Source organism: Ctenopharyngodon idella, chromosome 13 (assembly GCF_019924925.1).
Source record: "Ctenopharyngodon idella isolate HZGC_01 chromosome 13, HZGC01, whole genome shotgun sequence".
NCBI lineage: Eukaryota > Metazoa > Chordata > Actinopteri > Cypriniformes > Xenocyprididae > Ctenopharyngodon > Ctenopharyngodon idella.
The window spans coordinates 35,718,444-35,741,809 of NC_067232.1; the positions used below are offsets into that span (position 1 = coordinate 35,718,444).

The following is a 23,366-nucleotide window of genomic DNA, read 5'->3' on the forward strand; positions in this document are numbered from 1 at the left end:
CACATGAACTGATTTAAATATGTTTTTAGTACATTAATGGATCTTGAGAGAGGAAATGTCATTGCTGGCTATGCAGGCCTCACTGAGCCATCGGATTTCAACAAAAATATCTTAATTTGTGTTCCAAAGATTAACGAAGGTCTTACGGGTGTGGAACGGCATGAGGGTGAGTAATAAATGACATTATTTTCATTTTTGGGTGAACTAACCCTTTAAGTGAACTTAAACACTACTTTAACCACTTTTAAACACTAGCTACTTTATTCATTTTCTGTACCTGAAAACTGGATGAAAAACCTGAAAAGCTTTATTTATTTGTATCTTTGCTTTACTGTATTTATTTGTGCTGTTTGATTATTTGTTCTTATTTTCTTTATTTTTATTTGACAGTAGTATTTTTTTACCTGAACATAGCACACACCGAACCGTACCGAAACCGTGAGCCTAAAACCGTGATACAAACCGAACCGTGAGTAATCTGAACCATTGCACCCCTAGACGCTGCTATCACGTCTTATAAATGACACAAACTAAGGTGACACTACCATAGAGAAATGTCATACTCCAATCGTGATTCCCAATCAGTTTCTGGTTGATCGACTACTTCAGACCTTTCAATTTCGGACTCAGGCTCGAATTGATGGTAAAATCGATGCTATCTTTTCTGTCCATACATTGTATACAATGTCTTGCGAATTGATAGCTGTCATTCAGTTATGGCAATGGGCACGCGGTGCGCGCAGTAGACCAATCACAAAGGATTGGGCCATCTGACCAATCAGAGCAGTGTAAGTTCACGGAAAGGAGGGGTTTAAAGAGACTGATTCTTTGAACTGCTTCTAACGAACCGTTTACCAATCATTGAGAACTGAGGTGAAATTAAATGTATATTATGAGAAAACGAAAGTATATTTTGACCTTGCATGCATTTAAACCTGTTGTAGGAGACTCCCAAAACAATATTAGGAACATTTAAAAAGGGCACTTTAACATGGCTGACAAAACAGGTAATGCACCAAGTAGCCTGCGTTTGGCACAACTACTACTTTCTTTGCAGTGATGTCTCTCAAAATACATAATTTTGGAAAGAAAACATTAAGGATTTGAATTAGTGGTTTAATATTTATAATAATATTTAATAGATATAAACTTAATATTTTTTTTCTTTCACAGAGAGAGAACATAAGAGCGCGAGCGTCCCGAGTTCTCTGATTGGTTGGGCTGACGTTCTCTTCAAGTTGTCAAAACTACAGAGCTGCGCCTCTTCTCATTGGACGAAAAGAGTTCCGAGCGGTGCCAGCAGGTAACCGCTCAGCCAATCAAAACTCTCCTTTCATGTTGTCCTAGAGACCGTGGTGTTTCAGTGTACCACTTCCTTATATTGACATTTCAGAATGCCTTATGAGATATAATATTCTAACTGTTCCAGAGTTTCCCCCATTAGAAATACTTTGCTTCGACCGCGGAACTACAGCGACCTTCTTTTAAAACATTTTGTTGTGTAGGCTATACGTGTGTGTGTGTAGTGCTGCGTGTGTGTGTATGAAATATTAGCCCAGCCCAGCAGCCCTTCCTATTTCCCCTCCCTTTCCTCCAACAGTCTCAGTCGGTTCGCCCGCAGCACTTGCGTTCTCTCGGCCGGGTTTCACTCCAGAGATGGCTGCGAAAGTGTGTAGATCGGTCCTCCTCCTGTCCCGGAGCAGCGGCGCCGTAGCCTCTTCTGCTTTCCCCGCATTCGGTGTCTCCTCACAGCGACATCATCAGAGCACAAGAACGGTGAGTTCCTGGAATGGAAACCGAACATGGGGCTGCTACCGCTGCTGCTGGACAAGGGGAGGGTTGTGAGGGGAGAGATAAGGGGGCTGGGTTCCTCTGGAGAGGATTAGATGAAAACAACCGACCAAGGAAGTGGTTTGGGACGGTTCTGTCCGCATTGAGTGTTGTCGTGCATCGCACAGTGATGATCGGCAGTGCTGCATCATTAACCAGTACACTTTCAGTCTAGCTGTACAAGACGTCCCGTTTACACATGTGCAGTCAGTGTCATGGCTTGACTCATGTATGAACATTACATTTCAAGTTTGCATGCATGCTAGAGAATTTACACGCGAGCGATCGGATGCGCTTTTGGCGCATGGGTTCCGTGCGATCCGTTCCAGGATAACCTTGAAAGCAACAGTGGTCTCAACTTTAACGCGGACTGCACGCACAACTCCGTGACACATCATACGCTCTCCGTGATTGATTACGTGGCATTGGATCGCTTCAATGATTTCAAGCATGCAACGTGTTCTTTCAAGCTTTGCCGAACTGGACGGACCGTGTGAGAGTGTTTGATCCACTGCAGTGTCCGATTGTGTGTGTGTGTGTGTACTGTGTATATGCGATCAGAGAGAGAGAGAGTGACAGTGCGGCATGACTCCTGCGTTCACACAGGACGTTGCGTTTGAACGTTCTCGAGACGCGTTTTTAAAAGTTGAACAATTCTTAACTTGACGCGCCGTCTTAAAAACGCAACGCAACGCAACGTCCGTCTGACGCATGCGTACTCAGAATAAAATAAAATAAAAAACAGTGCAGACGAAACGCAAGAATGCGTACAGTCAGTGAGAACGCCCCCTGCTCGTCTGAAGTACTGTCATTGTTGGGGGAAAACGAGTAGACTCTCTTTCTCTCTCAGGCAAGCATGTTCAGTTCAGTTCCTCGTTTAACTATGTCACTCCTCCTTTTTACCCCCACACTCCTCCCTTTCTTCCTGCGGGTGTTTCCCGTTTCCAGCGGCAAGCCTGTGGGTTTTACTTTGAGCAAAGTCCAGTGCGCATTGCTCAATGGCGCTCTAGCATGTTTTGGAAGCTCATCAGCTGGAGAAAAAACATGCGGGTTCTTGATATTCAGTTCTTGAGACCCCATCATTGTAGCTTTTGCTTTGTTCCACCTCACTGGCTTTCTAGTAAACGAGAAGAATGTGAGGAGGAGGGCCAGGGGTTCCCTTTCATCTCAGAACTGTGGTATTACCATGACAATATAGCCTGATTTTGAACACTAGCATAATGGATATACAGCTTTATTCTTTAGGTTAGCGGACAGTACCATAGATAGAAAGATAACTTAACTATCCACATTTAGTAAAAGTACATATAAAGTGCTGGGGTTATTCCATATTTTCTGGGCAATATCTTTGTGGTACTACCATGGTATGTTTTGAAGAACTTTACAATACATAGCCTGGATAAAATACTTTATACTTACGTATACATACTTCATTTCCCACATTATCAAAGCATATTGTTATTCTATGGTTTTTTTGACAATGGATAGCATAGAAAAAAACATGTTTTGGTACACTGTCATGTTGCTAATATACAGCAATATTTTATAGCTTACAGTACCATATTTTACTTACAAACTTACTTTGTACTTGTACTTGTTTTTGGACAAGTTGGCAGTTTTGACCATGGTAAACAATGACTTTTCAACCCAGGCTTACTAGAAAAACGTGCCTGTGTCGACATTTGCAAAACGATATGATGTTGTTTCCTAAATGTGATTCTGGCAACGTTTTTGTTGCTTCATGTACATTGCGGTTCAGAAATGAAATGCCCTTTTAGTGGTGCTAAAAGGTTAGTGCTCTATCGTGTTAGCCTACCTCATACACTAAACGCTACCCTAAATCTAACTGACTGTGTTAACAAAAGGAAACATGATAAGATAAAAATGCGTTTGTTATAAATGTTTTATCGTGACTCATGTTTAAAGGGATAGTTCACCCAAAAATGAAAATTATCCCATGATTTACTCACCCTCAAGCCATCCATGGTGTATATGACTATCTTCTTTCAGACGAACACAGTCAGAGATATATTTAAAAATATTATGGCTCTACCAAGCTTTATAATGGTAGTGAAGGGAAAGTGTGTTTTGAAGCCCCAAAAAATGCATCCATCCATCATACATATAATCCATGAAGGCCTTCTGAAGCAAAGAGATGTGTTTTTGTAAGAAAAATATCCATATTTAAAACTTTATAAATAAAATAACTAGCTTCTGCCTGATGACCGTACGCATACTGTGCAAGTCGACTTGCGGCAAATGAGTAACCCCTGATGCGATGAATGACGCAGGATGTAGGAGTATCATAAGCTTAGACGCCTCTCGCAGTTCAAACAAATAGGGTTGTGCAACAAACTCCTCTTTTCTTATCGAAATCCTCTGACATTTCTCTTTAAAAATTATCGTTTAAGACTTCAAATTTGTGACCGGTGTTTTGTTTTGCTCTATCCTCCGAGCTTCCGCATTCGTCATTGGTCATGCATCGTGTCAGAGGTTACTTTTGCGCCGCAAATCGATGTATACGGTTTTAAATATGTTTTATGTTTAGTTTTAAATATGGTTATTTTTCTTACAAAAACCCATCGCTTCGCTTCAGAAGGCCTTCACTAACCCACTGGAGCTCTATGGATTATATTTATGATGGATGGCTTTAATACAGGCCCCCTGTTCACTCCCATTATAAAGCTTGGTAGAGTCAGGGTATTTTTAAATATATTTCTGATTGTGTTCGTCATTTTTGGGTGAACTATCCCTTTAAGAGGACTCGTACCTGAGTGCACCACATTGCACATGCAATGCTGAACCAGTTCAGCTAACGAGCAAATTTACTACATCAGAAAAGCCATACATATGGAGCTTATTATGTGATGCAAACGTAGTTTACAGATCATGCAAGTCGTGACAGCATTGTGCAAAAACAAGTCTTTGTTAATCAACAATCTGCCCATTTAATCATGATTTGTGTGAAAAGGAATAAAAGTTGTTGGTGTTTTACTGCCACTATAGTGTTCATTTGAATTGTGAAAGTTTCGAAAAATGTAGAGGCACGTTTTTCCAATAAATCTAGGTTGTGATTTTTAAAAAACAAACAAAAAAAAAAACTGCTACTGTGGCAATGCAGTGGTATTCTTTGAAGTTCCTTACTGTATACTTTAAATTCCATGATATATGCATTTGGTAATCAGACGGTACTATGGTAAATACTATCTGAAGCTATCACTGATGGTGCCACTTCAGGGATTTTCTTTATATGGGTTTTCTTGCCAAAAATATAAGTAACTTGAAATTTAATGTGTGAACTTAAACATGTATTCTTTGATGAGATTGTGGTGTGCAATTAAATAATCTTTTAGTTGTTTACAGAACTATACCTTCTCAGTTTGGCAAAGAACGACACCAGCAGACTCGTAAGCCCTTGGATTAAGCAATCCCAGTTTGATCATGAATCTTGTGTCATTTATTTATTTCCCTCTGGGCAGGAATATTTGTGGCTCTGTTGGCATTTATAGTGTTTTCGGTGCGAGGCACAAACTGTCAGGTTTAAACACAGCAGTGACAGGTCTCTGACAGCAAGACCATGCTGCCTGAGCACCAAGTCTCAAAGCACCGTTTTATCATAAAATCCAAAGCACAGCTGTGAGGTGTTTAACGAATTGCTATAGCACAACGTTTCCCTAAGGACTATGCAGTTCAGGAGAAATAACAAGGCTTTGAGTGTCTAAAAACACAGCTGGACACAAGCAGTGGAGAGTGCCATGAAAAACAACTTCCTCTTGGATCACAAGCTGAAATGCCAGTCGTGGTGTCAGATATTAATCCTGACTCTGATGTCAGACCCCTGAGATATGCACTTAACTCTCGTTGGCTCCTTATTGACTCAACTGTTCAATAAAAGCCTCCTTTTTTGAATGTGGACAAGCACAGAGACTGCTGAAAAACAAAGTATATTCATCTGAAGAAGTAGTAGATCACCCTGTGATCTCTCTGTCCACTCCAGTGGCTTTCTGTCATATCTTTTTAAGGGTCATCAATCTGGGCAGCGAATTGTTGAGTTTACTCTGTTGCTTCAAGCATATGCAGAGAGCTTATGCAGAGGGTGAGCCAGCTGCAGGGCAATGCTATGAATTCTGGGAGGTGCGTCCCGTTGCATACCTTAGAGATGTTAAAAGAAACATGCAGCATTAATTTCCAGTCATACATTCCGAGATCTTTTTTGGTCATACTAGCCATTGTACAAAGTTTATGCTCCGTTCAAAACACATTAGATGAATTGCTTGTGAAAGTGAAATATGGTAATTTGTCCTCTGCATTTAACTCATCTAAGTTAGTGCACACACGTTAGGAGTAGTGAGTAGTGAACAAACACTGCAAACCATGGACACACACCCGGAGCAGTGGGCAGCCATTTTTGCTGTGGCGCTAGGGGAGTGATTGGCGGTTAGGTGCCTTGCTCAAGGGCACCTCAGTCATTTCTTGTCGGTATTGAGACTCAAACCCACAACCTTCGGGTTACCGGTCTGACTCTATAACCATTAGGCTACGACTGCCCCCAATTATTGGTATTTACACAGACGATTAAATACCAGTGATCACATCATATTGAAGCAACTCAAGCAAGCATATATGAGTATTTTTTCATGGCATGGCAGCAAACGTGTTGAACCTGGCCTGTCAACATGAAAAAATTTTGGACGTTGTGACAATCCATTTTTAAAATTTTAAAATGGAACGTTATTACCTACTGGATAAAAAGTTTTCTTGTCACTCTCTCCTTGTGATATGAACATCATGAAATCATTCGGTTCCAGTATTTTTATTTATTTTTTATGTTTTTAAGTGAACCGGTTCTGAATTACAACCCTGCCTAGCGTGTTAATCCAATTTGGATTTAAGTGGCCCGATTAACTGCCGTCGTGATTGACTGAATGGCTTCAGTGATCTAGAGTAGCAGGAACAGAAGGAGATTGGTCTAGACAGAGATTGCAACTCTCAGGCACTGTTAACACCTGACATTAAGATGTGTTTTGGTCGATTGGATCACAAGTGGACGACGCTAAATACAGGTGTAAATGGGGTCTAAAACGTTCTGAGCTTGTACTGACTTAATGCGTAAACATTATGGGAAGCGCTCTAGCCAGATGGGATTTAAACTTTGTCGGCTGAAGACCTAAGTTTGGTTTGGAGAGGAAAAACGTACCAAGCACAATGTACTCTCACCATTCCTGATTTCTAACATGCACTCAACATGTTCTGCCGGTCTTGTGGCTCTCAGAGCAGAAACAAGCGCTGCTGCTCTTTGTTTTTTTTTCCTGTTGTCTCCAGTCGCGTTAATATGTAAATTGCATGAGCTCATTTCATCGATTAGAAAGATCTGAAAAAACCCATACATTGACCCTCCCTTCGAAGAAATCAGGACAGAAGTGATTGAAAGTGGACGAAAGAGACAGATTAAAACACCAGGTGTAAATGGGTACGTGTCTCCCTTGGCCAACTTGTGATCCGATTGACCAAAACGCATTTTAATACCAGGTGTAAACATTGTCCCAGCTGAAATTCGTCTGCCTCTGAACCGAATACCAGTTTGTGATCATCCTTAATTATGGATCTAAAAGGACAATGCTTGATGAGCAACGCAACATGACTGATGTGTTCCTGTGGCTTTGTATTTGTCTAATTTATGTGCTTTTATAATACTGGTCTGCCTATCTCTCTCAGTGGACAGCTCCATAAAGCATTCTTCTATCTGTTATAAGGAGCTCTATGTTATGTTTTCAGATTTCTGTAGGCACACAACCATCCTTTATGTTGATAAAAAAGAGCACTGCTGTGACTAGAACGCTGACAAGTTAAAATGTGCTTAGATGCATGATCATATTAATAGTGAGATTTTTACATTTTATCCCTGCTAAAGCACTGTCGCCAAAGCCATACACAATGAATGGGACAACAATTTAGAGCATCCTGCCACAAGCACTTTAAAAAAGTGGACAAACCAGTCTAATCATACTAGAATAGTTCACCTAGAAAGATAATTGTGTCATAATTTACTCATCATCATGTAGTTTTGAACCTTTATGAGACAAAATAAGATTTTTTTTTTTTTTTTTTCAATCAATAAAGATTAATAAGGTCCAGTGTTGTTTTGGACCCTATGGTATTAACAAAAACACTTTTCTTTTAGTGTTGATTTATGGAGCTTTGCACATCTCTCCCATTTATGGCTGCATGGATAGTCATAGTAATGCTTGCCTTTGCAAACACACCTAGTAATCAATATATGGATGCTGATTAGACAGATTAGGATTTTAAGAAGGAGTAGTCTTTTAAACGGAGGTCTCTGTGTTTTAACACTGGAGCATGTCATTTATTCAGCCTTGAGGAATGTCAGTAAGGGCAAACTCTGGGCTGAATAATAAGCTCAAAATTATGCAATACTGTTCCTTTATGTCTAATGAAAAGATGATCCATTGGTTCAGTGTTCATGGTTGTACACCTGGTTATGGCTTGGTACAGTTGTGCCTTTAACCATACTAAATCCTTAGATGCAGTTATACAGTAGACTATTACTATTGCATACATTTGTGCAGATGTAAACTCTGTGTAAGCTCAACATTGGGTCCCTGTGTATCCTTTCCCCACAGAAATATAAACACAAAATGCTTAAATAGAGGAATTCCAATTATTCATGTGGTTGACAACATCATAAACAGAAGGCTTTCTTCCAGCTGTATCTCATACCGTATGTCCAAATATGCTTACTTCCTAGTGTTTAGGAGGGGAAGAGCAGTGGATTGAGTTAAATGTCCGAACTCATAGAATTCATAAAACAGTTGAAAAGTAGCCAGATCACCTACTACTTCTGCAAGATTCTAAAGTATGCATCCAGTGGATCCCATGTGGCCACGGATGAGAACGACAACATATTTTTTAACAAATATAAAATTTGTTCCTCAAGTAGTAGCTATTAGACAGTATGCAATTTAGGATCCATCTATAGACAACATGTTTTTAGGTTGACGCCAGTGACTGTTCCAATAGTGAGCTGACTTGTGGTCTGCTGCCTTTCTTGGGCAACATTCTGTGTACAATGTAATTTGTAACTCCCTAAATGGCCAGCAACCCTGTATCTCTTACAAATACCAATCTTTGTGCATGGAAGACTTTATATAATTTCAAATGATACAATGGATCACAATTGATATTAATGCAGTTTGGCAATTACATATTGCTAAGCTAACAGCGCAGTACTTTAATAAGCATAATTGCTAACACTTTGGTATGGGGAACACAAATTACTATGACTTTTGTGTCAAAAAAACTCTTAATTTACTGCTGATGATGACAGAATTTTCATTTTTGGGTGAACTATCCCTTTAAGCCCTGGGTATTCTTCATTTTTTACGTGTACGCTAGTGTACGTGCACAGTCGAACACACAGCCTTGGAAAGTATACTTAACTTGACTCGGACGCATATACAGGCGTTTGACGCATGCGCAGTTTTGAGCAATCTCTCGCCACGAGTTACAAACCATGTAAACGTCTTTGTATTCTTTCATGCTAGAGTTGTACAAATGAGGTTTCTTTCTAACCTCTTTGCACAATCTGTCGTCTATATAGGCCTCCATTGTCGCTGTAGCTTGCATGCGTTCCGGTCTGTTCTGTTTATGCAGTTTTTCTTTGACTACCTTGTGAATCGATGCCCCCAGGGCACGGTTACCACCTTGTGGATAAACTAATTGCTGCAAAAAAAAATAAAAAATCAAATGTGCATGAGCGACCGGCGGTGTACAGTACGCGCATACTCTTCTGATGACGAAATGTACGCGGACCCTCATGTATGCGTAAAAAGTGAACTATACTTTGGGCTTAATTAATAGTTAGTAAGGTAGTTGTAGTGTTTAAGTTTAGGTATGGGGTAAGAGTATGGGATGTAGAATATGGTCATGCAGAATAAGGCATTAATATGTGCTTTATAAGGACCAATAAACAGCCAGTATGCAAGCTAATATGCAACTAGTTAAAAGTAAGAATTGTTCCCCATACTAAAGTGTTACCGCATAATTTAGCCAAACGTCCTTTTTAATTTAATTATATATATTTTATTTTTGGGTATTGAATAAATAAGTGTTATAACAAGCATTTCTCTTGCTTTCAGCTTTTTGGATGATTTTTTTCACAGTGCATGATATTTCAAGGATACATAAAATTTTGCCTTAGAGAATTTGGTTAAATTACGTTGACTTCTTGGAACAGCCTCTGTGCCTGTAGCATGCCTATGATGTCTTAACTAGGTTTTGGAACAGAGCCTTTTAAATTTCTGTCAAACCACATAATTTTTGCCAGACATAAAGTTCAGCTTTAAATGAAGACCTTTTCAATTATCTTTTTTGCATTATTGTGTCTTATAGCCATCTTCTATCTGTACTTAATCAGTTTAAGTAGGCTAAAATTAAGTGGTTCATGAGTATGGAGAGGACAGGGTAGTATTTAACATTTTAGGTGACAATATTGAAGGTTATTAGAGCTGCTTTTAGTATAATTGCCCTTACATGAAGGCTCAACCTCCTCAGTGGTACTGGGCAGCTCGCTGTGTTTTCTTATTGCCCGTAGGTGCAAGTCATGCTTAATGCGGGCAGTAATGGAGGCCGGTGAGAGTAATATGATGATGGATGAGGAGGCAGTTGGTTACCCCGTGCTCTGATGTTTCCCCTAGATTTTGACACTGTTACGAAGCCTGGCCCCTCTCATTGGTTAGTGAATATTGGACGCACCACAATGTCATTACTTTTGACAGGAAAACAAATCTCTCTCCATTGAGGATCTGCATCAGCTTGGTAAATTAGGCTTTTAGACGAAGGTCACCTGAGCTGAGATTCCAGTCGGACGGATGCAGCATGTTGACTAGGGTTGGTGTAGTGCTGATCGAATGCGTGATTGGGTTTGTAATTGTTTGAAATGCTTCATGATGTGCTCCAAAATGTCTGTTTAATGGTTTGCAGGTATGTGTATTTTCAGTCATTAAAGGTCATATTTCAACAGTACGCCCACTCTGCTTTTATCACCTTTTGCATTCTTCTTTTTCTCTCTGGACATCATTATTAACCTTCCTCCAGGCATTTTCATTATTCAGCTTTTATTTAATTGCACAACAATAAATTAAATCTTCCTTATTTGATTTGAAGTAGTTCATCATTTTGAGCACCTCGCTGGAAATTCATAAATGACTCCCAAACCGTAATATGAGCGTCTGAAGTGATTGCCTGCTTGGCAGACTCGTGACCCTGTCATTTGGAGTCAGGGTGGGAAATATTAAGCCCTAAGAAGTTGCTAGTGATGTAATTGTGGAATATATTAATGGAATATGAATTATATGAATTTAAGCAGGAAACGGGCAATGAAGAAATAGGTTAAACTTATTATGAAAGCAAAGTTCTGTCATGAAACTCTAGATGGCGCAGGCTGATAGGTCCTTAACTCAGTCTGTTTGCAATCACATCATTCTCCATAGGGCACAGCTGATTGGTTCCTGCTGTATCAGTAGCCATTGAGCTCGCTGCTCAACATTCAAATACTTGGTTGGCATTTGCTGTAGCAGTTGCAGCGCGCTTTCAGAAACCCTCCACCTTCCCCAGCTCCAACTGTATAGATCTGTATGCTATTTTGTATTGCAGCAGCATGTCTTATTTGCTCATTTACAGCGTGTCATGTATTGATTTGGCAGTAGTGAGTTGGGTACTTGCTCTGCAGCAGCAGCAGTGTAGCAGATCTATATTGCCAAAACCAAACACATCAACATTGTCATATGCATTACCACGCCAAACACTCCGAGAGTTGTCATAAGTTATAAGATGTTATAGCTAAGGTTGTCATGCTTCCCAGTATTTCCATAGTTGTTGCAAATGAAAAAAAAAAAAAATTGATACCATTGCAAAAACTAATATCCACTCTTTAGTTTTAAAAGTAAAATATTAATATGAGCATTATATAGCATGTAGCCTTCAATTATTTCTCAATTACACCATAAGTTTTCCAAGTAATTATTTTAATCAAGTATAAATGAGTAATAAAATAAAAGAACAAAGAAACTAATTATAGAGCAATAGAACACATACACATGATATATATATTTTTTTCTTTTAATTTTTTGACACATACTGTTTTTGTCCCACTTGTTTACATTAATTTAAAGTTTGCATTAATACTTTGTCAGGATGGGCATTTTAGACCAAGAAGCAAATTTGACACATGCAGCCACATTATCACATGGGACGAACACCCTTTTTTCTTTTCTTTTCTTTTTTTTTTTCTTCTTGTAATCAAACTACCAGTACTTTTGAAAACCCTACCTTTGTATTTAAATATATTTAAATCAACACTGAACTGACTTCAGCTGAATAATGACATCATTTTCTTTTTTCCTTTTATCACTCTTAAGCTGCTTTGTCTGTATTGTATAAAGCGCTGTATAAATAAAGTTGACTTGACTTGGCTTGAAGTCAGTGTTTGGCATTTAGACTGCATAGAGCATCATGAAATGAACAGATATTGCATTAATTGCATCAGGAATGTTTGCATATTACTGAGGTTTTGAGTAAGAGATTACTTTATTTGCATTTCCAGCCCTTGTCATTCTTATCAGCAGATTTTAATGGCTGCCTTTTTATCTCGCACTGCCTAGTTAGCATACTGCTTCACAACCGGAGTGTAGCCACTGTCTGTCTTTTCAAAGACCTATGCCAACCTCTACCTTTTACTTGTCCCTCCCTTTTTGGTTTATAGTGAGCCATGTGGAACTAAATAGTGTGGATTCATTTTTAAGCATTTTGGTTCTGCATGTTCAAAAAAAAGAGTTTTGGTTTGAGCTCTAAACTTGTGAGATATTCCCTGTGCATGGTTGATCGAAATGCTGGGTTATCAGTGCAGGGCATTGACATTTTCAGGCTTGTTATGTTTGTTTTGTACCTCAAAGTTTAAGGAAAACATACAGTATACAGCATTCTGCACAAAAAGACTTCACTTTGATGAGGAAAGTTAATAAAACCCCTTTCGCTTATTGCCAGGGTCAGTGGGGTTGGATTTGAAATTTGAAAAGTACATGAATGAATGAATGAGGCATTTATATAGCGCTTTTACTTTGTACTATGTACTGAGCACCCCCTGCTGGCCTCACTAAAAGCCCGTTCACACCAAGAACGATAATTATAAAGATAACTATAAAGATGTAGTTCTAAAAGTCTTTCTAAATACAAAAGAAGAATCCACACCACAGCTATAATGATATAAATATAGAGAAACAATCTCGTTGGGATCATTTTCAGAATGTTTTTTTTATTCCAGCTGCTGAATGATAAAACACTGACAGCCAATCAGAATCCATTCGAATTTAAGTGCTCATGCATTTAAAATGGCAGACGACATTGTGGGGAAGTTAATCGCAGAGGTCCAGAAAACCCCACCACTGTTTGACGAGTCAAACCCCCTTTTCAAGGACACTTTAAACAAAATGGATATATGGAAATTTATCGGTCATACCCTTGGAATAAAGAGAAGTATTAATGGAGATGAGATCATTATGCCAGGCTAGCAAACAATGTAACATAAAATTACTTCAGGTATCCAGCGCTAGTTTCGACATCATTGTCTTGCTTCCTTCAAAGTTGCAATGAAAAAGACTAGGTGGTGTGTTTATTCCACTATATTGACTACATCAGCTAAATTCACCCTTAGATTAGATCGATTACACTAGCTATTCACTCGAAACATAGCATGCTGAGGAAATCTGATGGTTAAAGCCCTGTAAGTGAAACAAGACCAGCAAAAAACATGTTTAATGACGTTGTACACACTTTGAAACCACAGCGCAAGAGCTTAGAATAAACAGACGGTTACAGTTTGTTGTCGTGGATGCAAATATAGTTATCAATTCTTCCATCTACATACCAACCAGGCTCAACCCTGCTTGGCTTCAGTGGGCAACTAGTCTTGGGCTACAGGGCGATATGGCTGTGGCTATGAAACTGTAAAAAGCTGTGAAACTGTTGTGAGAGGTAATTAAGGGGAAATGAGTGGAGAAGTGATAAGTAGTGACCTTTATGGAGGGTTTTGTGGTGGATCTGTTGCAATGTCAACAGTTCATGTTGTATGAAATACTTCTGCTTTGTATTTCAAATCCTTAGGCCACATGTAACTCAAACACAAAGGGCAGACAGAAAAACATAACAGAATTCATATTAATGTGTCAAATTTACTTAGAAACTATAAAAGTTTTATGCATGTACTTAATATAACTTGTGTACTAAATTTCTCTAACAAAACCTTTGTGTGAGAAAAAAATATACCATAATATAAATGATTAATTTGGAAGCTTTGCTTATTCTTTAGTTTGGATATAGCAAATTCACACTTTGATTGGTCACATCACATTGATGCAACAACATCTTTGATGTCAAACATAAAGAGGTGTGTCTAAAGGCACCATACTTGGATATGGACTGCAGAAGGCAAGATTTTCACTGAATAATGACTTAAATTTCAATCTATTCATCGTACAACACTCTCATAGTGGGGGGCCCAACAATGCATGTCACCATTTTTATTATATGGACAAGAGTAGCCATTACATTCTTCAAAATGTATCCATTTGTGTTCCAAAGAAGAAAAAGTCCTACAGGTTTGGAATGACATAAGGTGAATAAAATGATGACAGGGTTTTCATGTTTGGGTGAACTGTCCCTATAAAGTTTTACTCTTCAGCATGCAAACTTCCACAGTAAGTCACCTTCATGAACCTGTTTTAGTAAATTAAGAATTCAATGACAAAGGTTGCACGCTTAAAGATGAATAATCATTAATGGAGGGGTTAGGGGAAATCTTTACTTGCATATTATTATACTGGCTAATTAGCGCAATTAAATTGGCACAAACAAGCCCGGGTGTCCACATGATGACCTGAAATCTGTGTTTACACTGTAATGAGTTACCACAACAACAGCGCTCTGCCAGATTTACCGTAGAGCACTCAGAGAACTCCATAAACAAACAATCTAGCTCCGACTGGCTCAGCAGCTGCCATATTATGTTTCTAGTCGATTACCCCGACTGCACATTTCTTGAGCAAACAATAGACAAGCGCAAAACCCTTCACACCGGCTATCTGATCAGTTTTTGTTTTTGGTGTAAAAATGTGTGCGAGTGTATTTGACCCAGATATTCCAAGGACACAGTTGCTCTGCAAGCTCCCATCTGACTTCCTCGTCCTGCCAGGCCTGTCGCTGAGTTCTCGGTGGGCTGTCTGCACCACAACCTCCTCCCCCTTTGAATGAAAAGGGTATGGGAGGGGAGGCGGACTCTGTGGAGCTTGATTTCGTCCACTTAAGCTCTGTATCACAACAGGAAATCGATATAATTACACAAAAGCTAAGCATGTTGGGGAGTAGGAGGTTGACAGGAAAAAGGTGACAGAAGGAAAGAAAAGAAAAGGAAGAAATTAAAAGAATGAGGAAAATTTTCCTTAGTGGAAAAACAAGAAAAGCAACCCATCCTTCAAACTGATCTGTTAACCTTTGGGGCTTGATTTTATTAAATGTAACAAAGCAGCCTCTCACACTGGCATCCTCTGGGATGAGAGATTGGAAAAATAAACCTTAGACAACGACGTGCCGATTCGGTTTACTCAGAGATGTGCTTTCACATGTCTGCCTGCATTGACTTAGCAAATTAGATTGTAGGGTAAAATTGGTAGTGGACTAGAGTTTTGATCCACATCTTCCAAGTTATTGCTGAGAATCATAACTGACTATTTTGGCTTCCCATGATTTTTTTAGTCACAATGATCCAAAACTTTCCTTCTAATTCAGTCTATTACAGTTGTTTATGTTCATGTGGTGCTCCTGTTCTTATTTCGATGAGCTTAAAGTGACTAGGAATAGGAGGGCAATGTCAAGGCAGTCACAAACAGTCAGTAAGTGTACCAAAATCTCGTTGTTTTGAGTCACGTAGTGGGATCTTGGCTTAAGCAAATTGGTACAATTCTGAGCATCACAGACTAGTACCTCATCATGATATGATACACATTGTGAATCAATAGCCACAATTCATCACAGTGCATCTTGGTATAATAATTTAAGTGTAGTTGGAACTGTGCCAAACTTGTAAGATACAAAAATTAATCTACCATATCTATTTCAACATCTGTTGGATGGTTTTCTGTACAATATGCTGCCTCAAATGGGCTTTTTACACTGCTTAATGCCAGTTTATCATCTTTAGGGATGCACCATTGCACTCGTGTTCTCGTACTTAAAAAAATCGGTTAAAATTCTCCGATACTAACAACCGATACCATGCAGTGTGTACAGTACAGTGCTTGTGTCCAGACAAAGAAACACTGACAACAGAGCAAACATGGATATATCAGAGAAGGATGTCTATGAAGTAAATGTATCTAATTAAAAGAATATTAAACAAATTAAATATTCACATTATAGCTGCTGTGCGTGAGCTGATAAGCAAAACACACGTAATGGATTGAGCGCACAGTGGCAGAGACGCCCTAGCTTGTCAATTGCATCTCTTTTTCACAGACATCATTGGAAAGTTTGTAGTTCGGTCGGATATGGCAAGAGCAATGACAGTAAAACGAGTAGCATATTACTAACATTAACTGACGGTAAAGAGAGAGAGCGAGAACTTCTGTTGCATGCTCTTGATTGCTGATCGCTCACATGCTTCATTTGGATTAAAACTAAATCGTATGTAAAAACATGAACTGTTACATGATTTATGTATAACGAGTGGTTCCCTACAGTATTACAGGAAGGCGGTACAGTAATCACATGATGTTTTCAAGAAGTTTTCTGTGCGCAAACATCTGAAGCATGCGTCCAGAAAGCTGCCTCTCAGTCAGCGCGAATAGCCTATTAAATCAAGTTCTTTCTTCTTGCGCTTGAACAGACAAATTCACACAAAATTATGTCAAAATGCCTGTATAGGCATTAACATAGTTGGTTATGTCTTAAGTGAATGTAAACTGTTGGATACGTGCAGCTCTTAAAGTGACAGCAGCCTAATAAACCTACTGCTGTCTTTGTCCTCAGTGTTAATCTAACAACAAAATACAAAGAGAAAATTACTCACTGCTCTTGACTGAATGACTTTTGAAACTTTTTAATAATTATTAATCTATATTAATTTTGTACAGTGAAGACTAAGCAGTGTTATTTTATTTTTTCATAATAGCGTTATTTGATTACATTTTTCAATTTCTGTACCTGAAAATTGTGATATTTCACTGGTGTCTAAAAAATTATACTCTACTAGGCGTCTTCATTTCGACACCTGCTTTGAGTCGGATGATGTCTCGCCCCTTATGAGCACTATCACTCGGGAATAAGGTCTCTAGTGCTCCACTAAAGGTATTTTCACACTTGAAAAAGTTAACCCTGGGTCATTCTAAATGCCAGGTAAACAGAGTCCTGGGTTATCTTGCTTCACGTTTCACACTGCTCATAATTTACCCAGGATAACAATTAATCTGGGGTATTCATAAGCTGACGTTTCACATTGTATATTCCTAAATCCTGGGTTAACGTTCTTATTTGCGGTATCCCTGTCATTGATTGGATAAACACAGCACACAACCTGTTTCTGTCAGAATTTGACATTTTTCCTCTCAAACACTGAATTTACTGTTTATTTACAATGCGTAGTGTTTCCATGACTGTCCAAAGCAGGCAAATATGAGTACGCTATTGGTTGTCTGTTGCTAAGCGTCTAGCTCTAACATTCTAACACTGCATCATTTCACACTGTACAAGTTTGGCACTGCAGTGCGGGGTTAGCACTGCAAAAGTGGTTGCTAACCCTGTTCTGGAGCAGGGTTTCATAACCCTGGGTAAAAAACGGTGCTAACCCCGTTTTCTAAATTACAAGTGTGAAACATTCCTTTACCCAGGGTTAAAAGCGGCGTTTAGAACGACGATAACCCAGGATTAAGTGCAGTGTCATTACATAATTTCTCTCTAATATGATTGGTTCTTCATATGTTTAATTCTCTGTTACTAGGTAAAATCAAATTTGGATTCCTTAGGTTAAATATATATTTAGACAGCTATCTAGTTTTGTTTCCTCTTTTGTTATATTCAGACACAAACTTTGGCCCAAGTGTTGGGGACATTTAGTTTTCAAAAGCATATAAATGTTCATCCTTTAAGAAAAAGGAATGTTAGATATGATTAATTAAAAAAAAATTTCACACCGGAAACTAGCAAGCCACAATATTTAAAAATGAAAGTACATCATGAAGCAAGTAGTCCATTGAGGTGAATGAGAATGATAATGGAGACCTTGCACCCTAGTCTCCACTTTAATCCCTTACATCCAGCATGGAAGCAAAGAATCCAAAACATCCAATGCGGAGGCCACTTTGTCATGTACAGAAATGTTACAGAGCTTTTAATTCGCCTGCTGTCAGTAAGACGAACATGGTGGTTTTGTCAATCTACATAACAGGGCTTTAGGTAATTGTGTTTTTTTTTAAAGTGTTTAGAAACATGGAGATCTTCCACATTTCCTAATCGTCAGACATATGTGGGTTAGCTGTTCAACTGTCATTTGAGCCTTTCCAGAGGATTGATTGTCCATGTAGCCGAACATTAATTGTTCTGTAGGAAGGCAGTGTGAGTACTGTCCATCTGGCTCTGCCGGACTCCACATGGCTTTCACTACTATCCCTCTAAGCTCTCTATTATAGTGTATGTTAAATAAGCAGTCATGAGAGGGAATGCTGCAACCAGCTCTCATGGTTGAACCAAAGTGTATGAGATAATGAGGGCAGTTGTGCGGCACTCTCATCCTTAATTCAGCATGTGCCGCTGTGTCTGTGCTGAGTAATGGTGGTCCTGAAGATGACTCAGCTTCCCGCTGTTTCATTACTCTGTAGCCGCACGATGCCCCTAAGTGGATACAGTCAATGTTCCCATGTTCCGCAGGTGCCTGTGGGTCAGTGTTCCACTGCAGAATCCTTTTGGAAATGCTGCTACACATTGGGCCTCATTCAAGAAATGTTCAGAACAACTTCTGTAAAGCATTAATGAAACCATTCTTAAGTAAACAATGCGACTTTTTAAGAAAGAATGGTTTTACAAACAATTTACACCTTCCCTCTGCTTGTGTTTCATGAAGGAAGAATCAGTCACATTTACTCTTTCCAAACTTTTGCAGGTGAAGAAGACAGGACTAGATTTAAAGCAAGTGCCTTGTCCATTGTGAAAGTTCATTGTTGCTAAATGTACGAAGCACCACCCACAAAGAGCAATAGCAATTTGATATTGGTCACTGTAAACACAGTTTATTGAATTTGATTCAAGCTGACTGGCAAACGAATAACTCCAAAAAGAGCGAATCATTCTGTGACACACAAATTGTCTGTTTATTGTCTTTTATTTATTTTTCTGTCTCTGGCATTTGCTCAATAAAAGTTAAGTTTGTGTTTAGCATTTAACATCATTGCAGGAAACACAAATGGAAAATAAAGGAGGGCGGTAAGACGGCACAACCTGGGTGTGCCGCACACGTCCTGAAAAAAGAAGCCAAAGCATTTCAATCGCCCACAGGTGGCTGGATACTGTATAGGTCATAAACCCCACCCTCTCCATGTAATCAAATGGGACGTGAGCCAAACTAAACAATCAAATTACTCTTTAAATAAATTTTTTCCAAAGATGGTTTCTGTCATTTAAGGCAGTTTTTATCAAGCTGATATTAGTTCAAGTGTTCATTTTTTTTTTTTTTATTAGTTTGATTTTAGTTAGTTATTTGATACTATAAAACGGGGGTGTGACATCATGATTGACAGCTGTGATTGAGTGAAGTAGTCACAGAGGCAACAACTGGCTTTTTTCAGGATATGACTATGTGGTTAGTAGTTGTACGTATTTACCTTATTTTAAAAAGCCTTCAGTTGTACTTCAGTCAACAGACATCAGAATTGGAGCAGTCAGGTAAAAGGTTAAAGTTCAGGGGCGTGTGCTTGCAATATATTCTGCGGGAGTGGGCGGGACCTTGATAACTCGGACACGCTTCCACCATCTAAAACCTGGCACACACCAAGCGTCTGGGTCCAAAGTTGCCCTGACACACCAAACTGACGCTCGACACCCGACGGCCAAGTAGCATGTCCGTTCTGCGCCTGCGTAAGAAGAAATGCCTTTCTGTACCCGCAGGTGGCAGTAGCTAAAAAGTATACTCTGTCCTGCCTTAGTGGATAGGAGGTCATTCAGAGGAGATGATCATGTCATTCTGTTTCAGTTATTGGCATTACCATTTTCACCTGCACATAAAAGAATTGATTTGTCTGATGATGCGTTAAGTTGTTGAAACTCCACATGACCGTACAGTGAACCCTAACTGGAAATGAAAGCAGGCATTGTAATTCCATAAACGAATGTGAGGTTAACTTGTTTGTTGCCTTGGCTAGTAGGGGGTTAAGGCACAATTGTGTGTGTTGTTTGTCAACCGAGTCTTGTGGGAAAACAGCCTGTTTGATGGGAGAGTTTGCGCTGTGGATCAGTCTGTCAGCCTTGGCTCTTGAGCAGGAGATTTGCAGCCCTGCTTCAGCTATAGGTTGTCAAAGTGACGCGGGTTTTCCCGCTACCAATGATGGATGAACAAACACACACTTTTCCTTCTGCAAGCTTACGCCGTTTCATCTACCTGACCGTTTTACCGTGAGTAATTTTGGCATGGCATATAGTATTTATCATTTAAAGTATCTAATCGCCTGTAAACAATTTTTAAAGCACATCCCTAATTTGAATGTCTTCAACATGATGCAAGGTTAATTTCACTGTCAAAGTAAGTCCTTAAGCTCCTGTAAATAGAAATATTAACACTCACACATGCACACACACTAGGATTACTCTACTAGTTCTACCATTGGTCGATGTTTTGGGTATGAATTTTATGACTTGAGTTTTATGTGCTTTTTATAGCATTCATTGGCCGACCAGTTGACTAATGTTGTGGACAACTAATTGACTTTTTAAAAAAAAAAAGTAGTTATGCCAGATCTAGCACAGACAAACAGAATTTGCAGTGCATGATTTTTTATGTGCCACAAGGGAAATAAGACAATAGAAAAAACAAAGGAAAACCTTGACGCACTCATTAACTCTCGGAGGGGTTTAGTAGGCAGAGCGGAGTGTGTGAGGGTCACCCTGGTGTAAAGCATTACATCAGGTCTCCTTGGCAACTGATAAACCACCAGACTGTTGCAATATAATGCGAACTGCATTCTAAAACTGAGGAAATAACTGTAGAACATTTTATTAAAAAATGAGTTTAACAACAAATGTCTTTTTACATGTACAACAAATGCTAATAATTAAGAATGCACAATATATCTGCATCATATTGGTCACTGACGTATATTAGAGTTGTTTTTTTTTTTTTTTTTTCCCGATATTGAATTTAATTGTGCATGTTTATTTATTTATTTTTTTTACACTTATTTACCTTTGTCTGATTCTCTAACACTCACTTCAACCATACATAATGTTATGATGCCTAAAATAATTTGTAATACTATCAGATTTTTTTCATTTGAATATTTTATTTGTAATTTATTTAGGCAAAATAGTACTGATTTTAATATCAGACACTTATCGGTTATCATTATGCTATATTATATATTCATTTTGGACAAAACACATGCTGGGTTAAAGTAACAGTGCATATTGACTAAAAACTGTGCTAATTTTACCTCATAAAATTTCAATTTTTTTTCTTGCAGCAAAGGTTATTCATATATATATATTTATTTAATATATATGTAAATTATATAGTTATTTATATTAATGAACCATTGTCTATTTAGAAAATAAATGAATATTAAACAAACAAAATAAGAATAGTCTAAATCAAATAATTTTAATTGATGGCTGTGTCGCATCTTTCACAATGCAAGCAAACTTAGGAAATTTGACAATGTTAGCGAAGCAAACAATGGTAACTTTACTAAACAAGGGTGAAACTACAGATGTTTTTGTCTGTTCAGTAGTGTTGTCAAAAGTACCGACTTCGATGCTTTGAGTGCTGTTGAGCGGATTCGTAAACACCTCTGATTGGCCATTGTGTTCACGCGCTCAACATATATGTCTGTGATTGGCTACAATGATCAATTGAAAGCACATGGAAGTGTTTGAATTTGAAAGCGTTTTGAAAGCAGGAGCATTTGAAAGCAGGTGTCTATGAGTGGATATTCCGCTGATAGACGCCTGCTTTCAAACGCTCCTGTGTGTATCTGTGTAAGCGTTTGGTGAAGAGCCTCATTGATGTATATTTATAACATGTTTTTGAAGTGTTGATCATTGTAGCCAATCACAGACATATCTGATGTGCGTGTGAACACAATGGCCAATCAGAGTTGTTTATGAATCAACAGTGTTTAAAGCGTCACATTTTTTTAAATTTCAGTACTGACTTGGTACCGAAGTCTGTACTTTTGACAATACTACCGTACAGTAATTATTTGATATACAAGTGAACCTCAAAATGATTCACAACAATCACCTGAGAAAGCTCTCTCCCAGAACAGGAGACTAAATGACCGTTGACAAATGATCCATGATACAGTTTTAAACTGCAAACCAGCAGTGGGCTACTGTAACCCAGCAGGCTGGGTAGTTTGTGAGGCAGTAGTTTGTGTAACCCACTGCTGGTTAGACTGTAACCCAGCAGTGGGTTACACAAAACTACACAACTATGTGAAAATGACCCAACAGGCTGAACCAAGTGGCGGTCTGGGATTTATAAAAAAAAAAACAAGTTTTAGATTGTAGTCAAATGATATGGACCTATCTGTAGTCCTTGAGGGTTGCAATAGTCCACCGGTGCTTCATATCCTCAAAGTGTATCATGTTTCAAGTTCTGAGCTGAGAAATGGATTATTCTCGATAGCTCTGCCATCTTGATTGGTAATTTTTTTTCCTTCTAGAAGAGGAACAAAAGGAAAAATGGAGGTAGGAGTAAAAAGAGAAGAACAACAGAGTTAATCTATAGCCAGCAGTGTTTCTGATAGGATCCCTTAGTGCCCAAATCTCCAGTTCACCAGGGTATCCTTGAGGATTCCCTCTTATTAGCCAGAGCAATATTAGGGAGAGAAACTTAAAAGATAAGAGGCTGTGGTTTAAAAGGATTCCCATTTTTCTTGCACAGAAAACAGACATGCACACAAAAGATTTGTTTCACTGGCAAATTGCTGCAGCGGGTGAGCCTGCGGCGACTCCACAAAGGCATGTAAATCTAGACTGAAGTGTTCCACGCGCAGCTCAAGAGGAAGCATGAACATTCAGGGCAAGCTTCTTTCAGACAGGCAGGGAGTGAGGAGATGGCATCCACAGCACATATGACCTCACACTTTTCCCAGTCACCATGGAGTTGCTGTGGAAACGCTGCATTTTTTCAGGAAGTTCCAATTCAGCCTGCTGAAATGCGCCCACTCCGACACACTCCATTCATTTATGTGTGCTATGTGTAA

General features: G+C 38.9%; 1 protein-coding gene across 1 annotated transcript in view; it reads left to right on the top strand.

Annotated features, from left to right (window-relative positions):
- The first annotated feature begins 1,567 nt into the window (after positions 1-1,567).
- mcu (mitochondrial calcium uniporter) overlaps positions 1,568-23,366 on the top strand; it is a 96,334-nt gene continuing 74,535 nt past the window's right edge. The window contains exon 1 of the mRNA XM_051917703.1: positions 1,568-1,776. Within this exon, the coding sequence (XP_051773663.1) occupies positions 1,657-1,776 (120 nt within the window). The 5' untranslated portion in view covers positions 1,568-1,656. The remainder of the gene's footprint in view (positions 1,777-23,366) is intronic.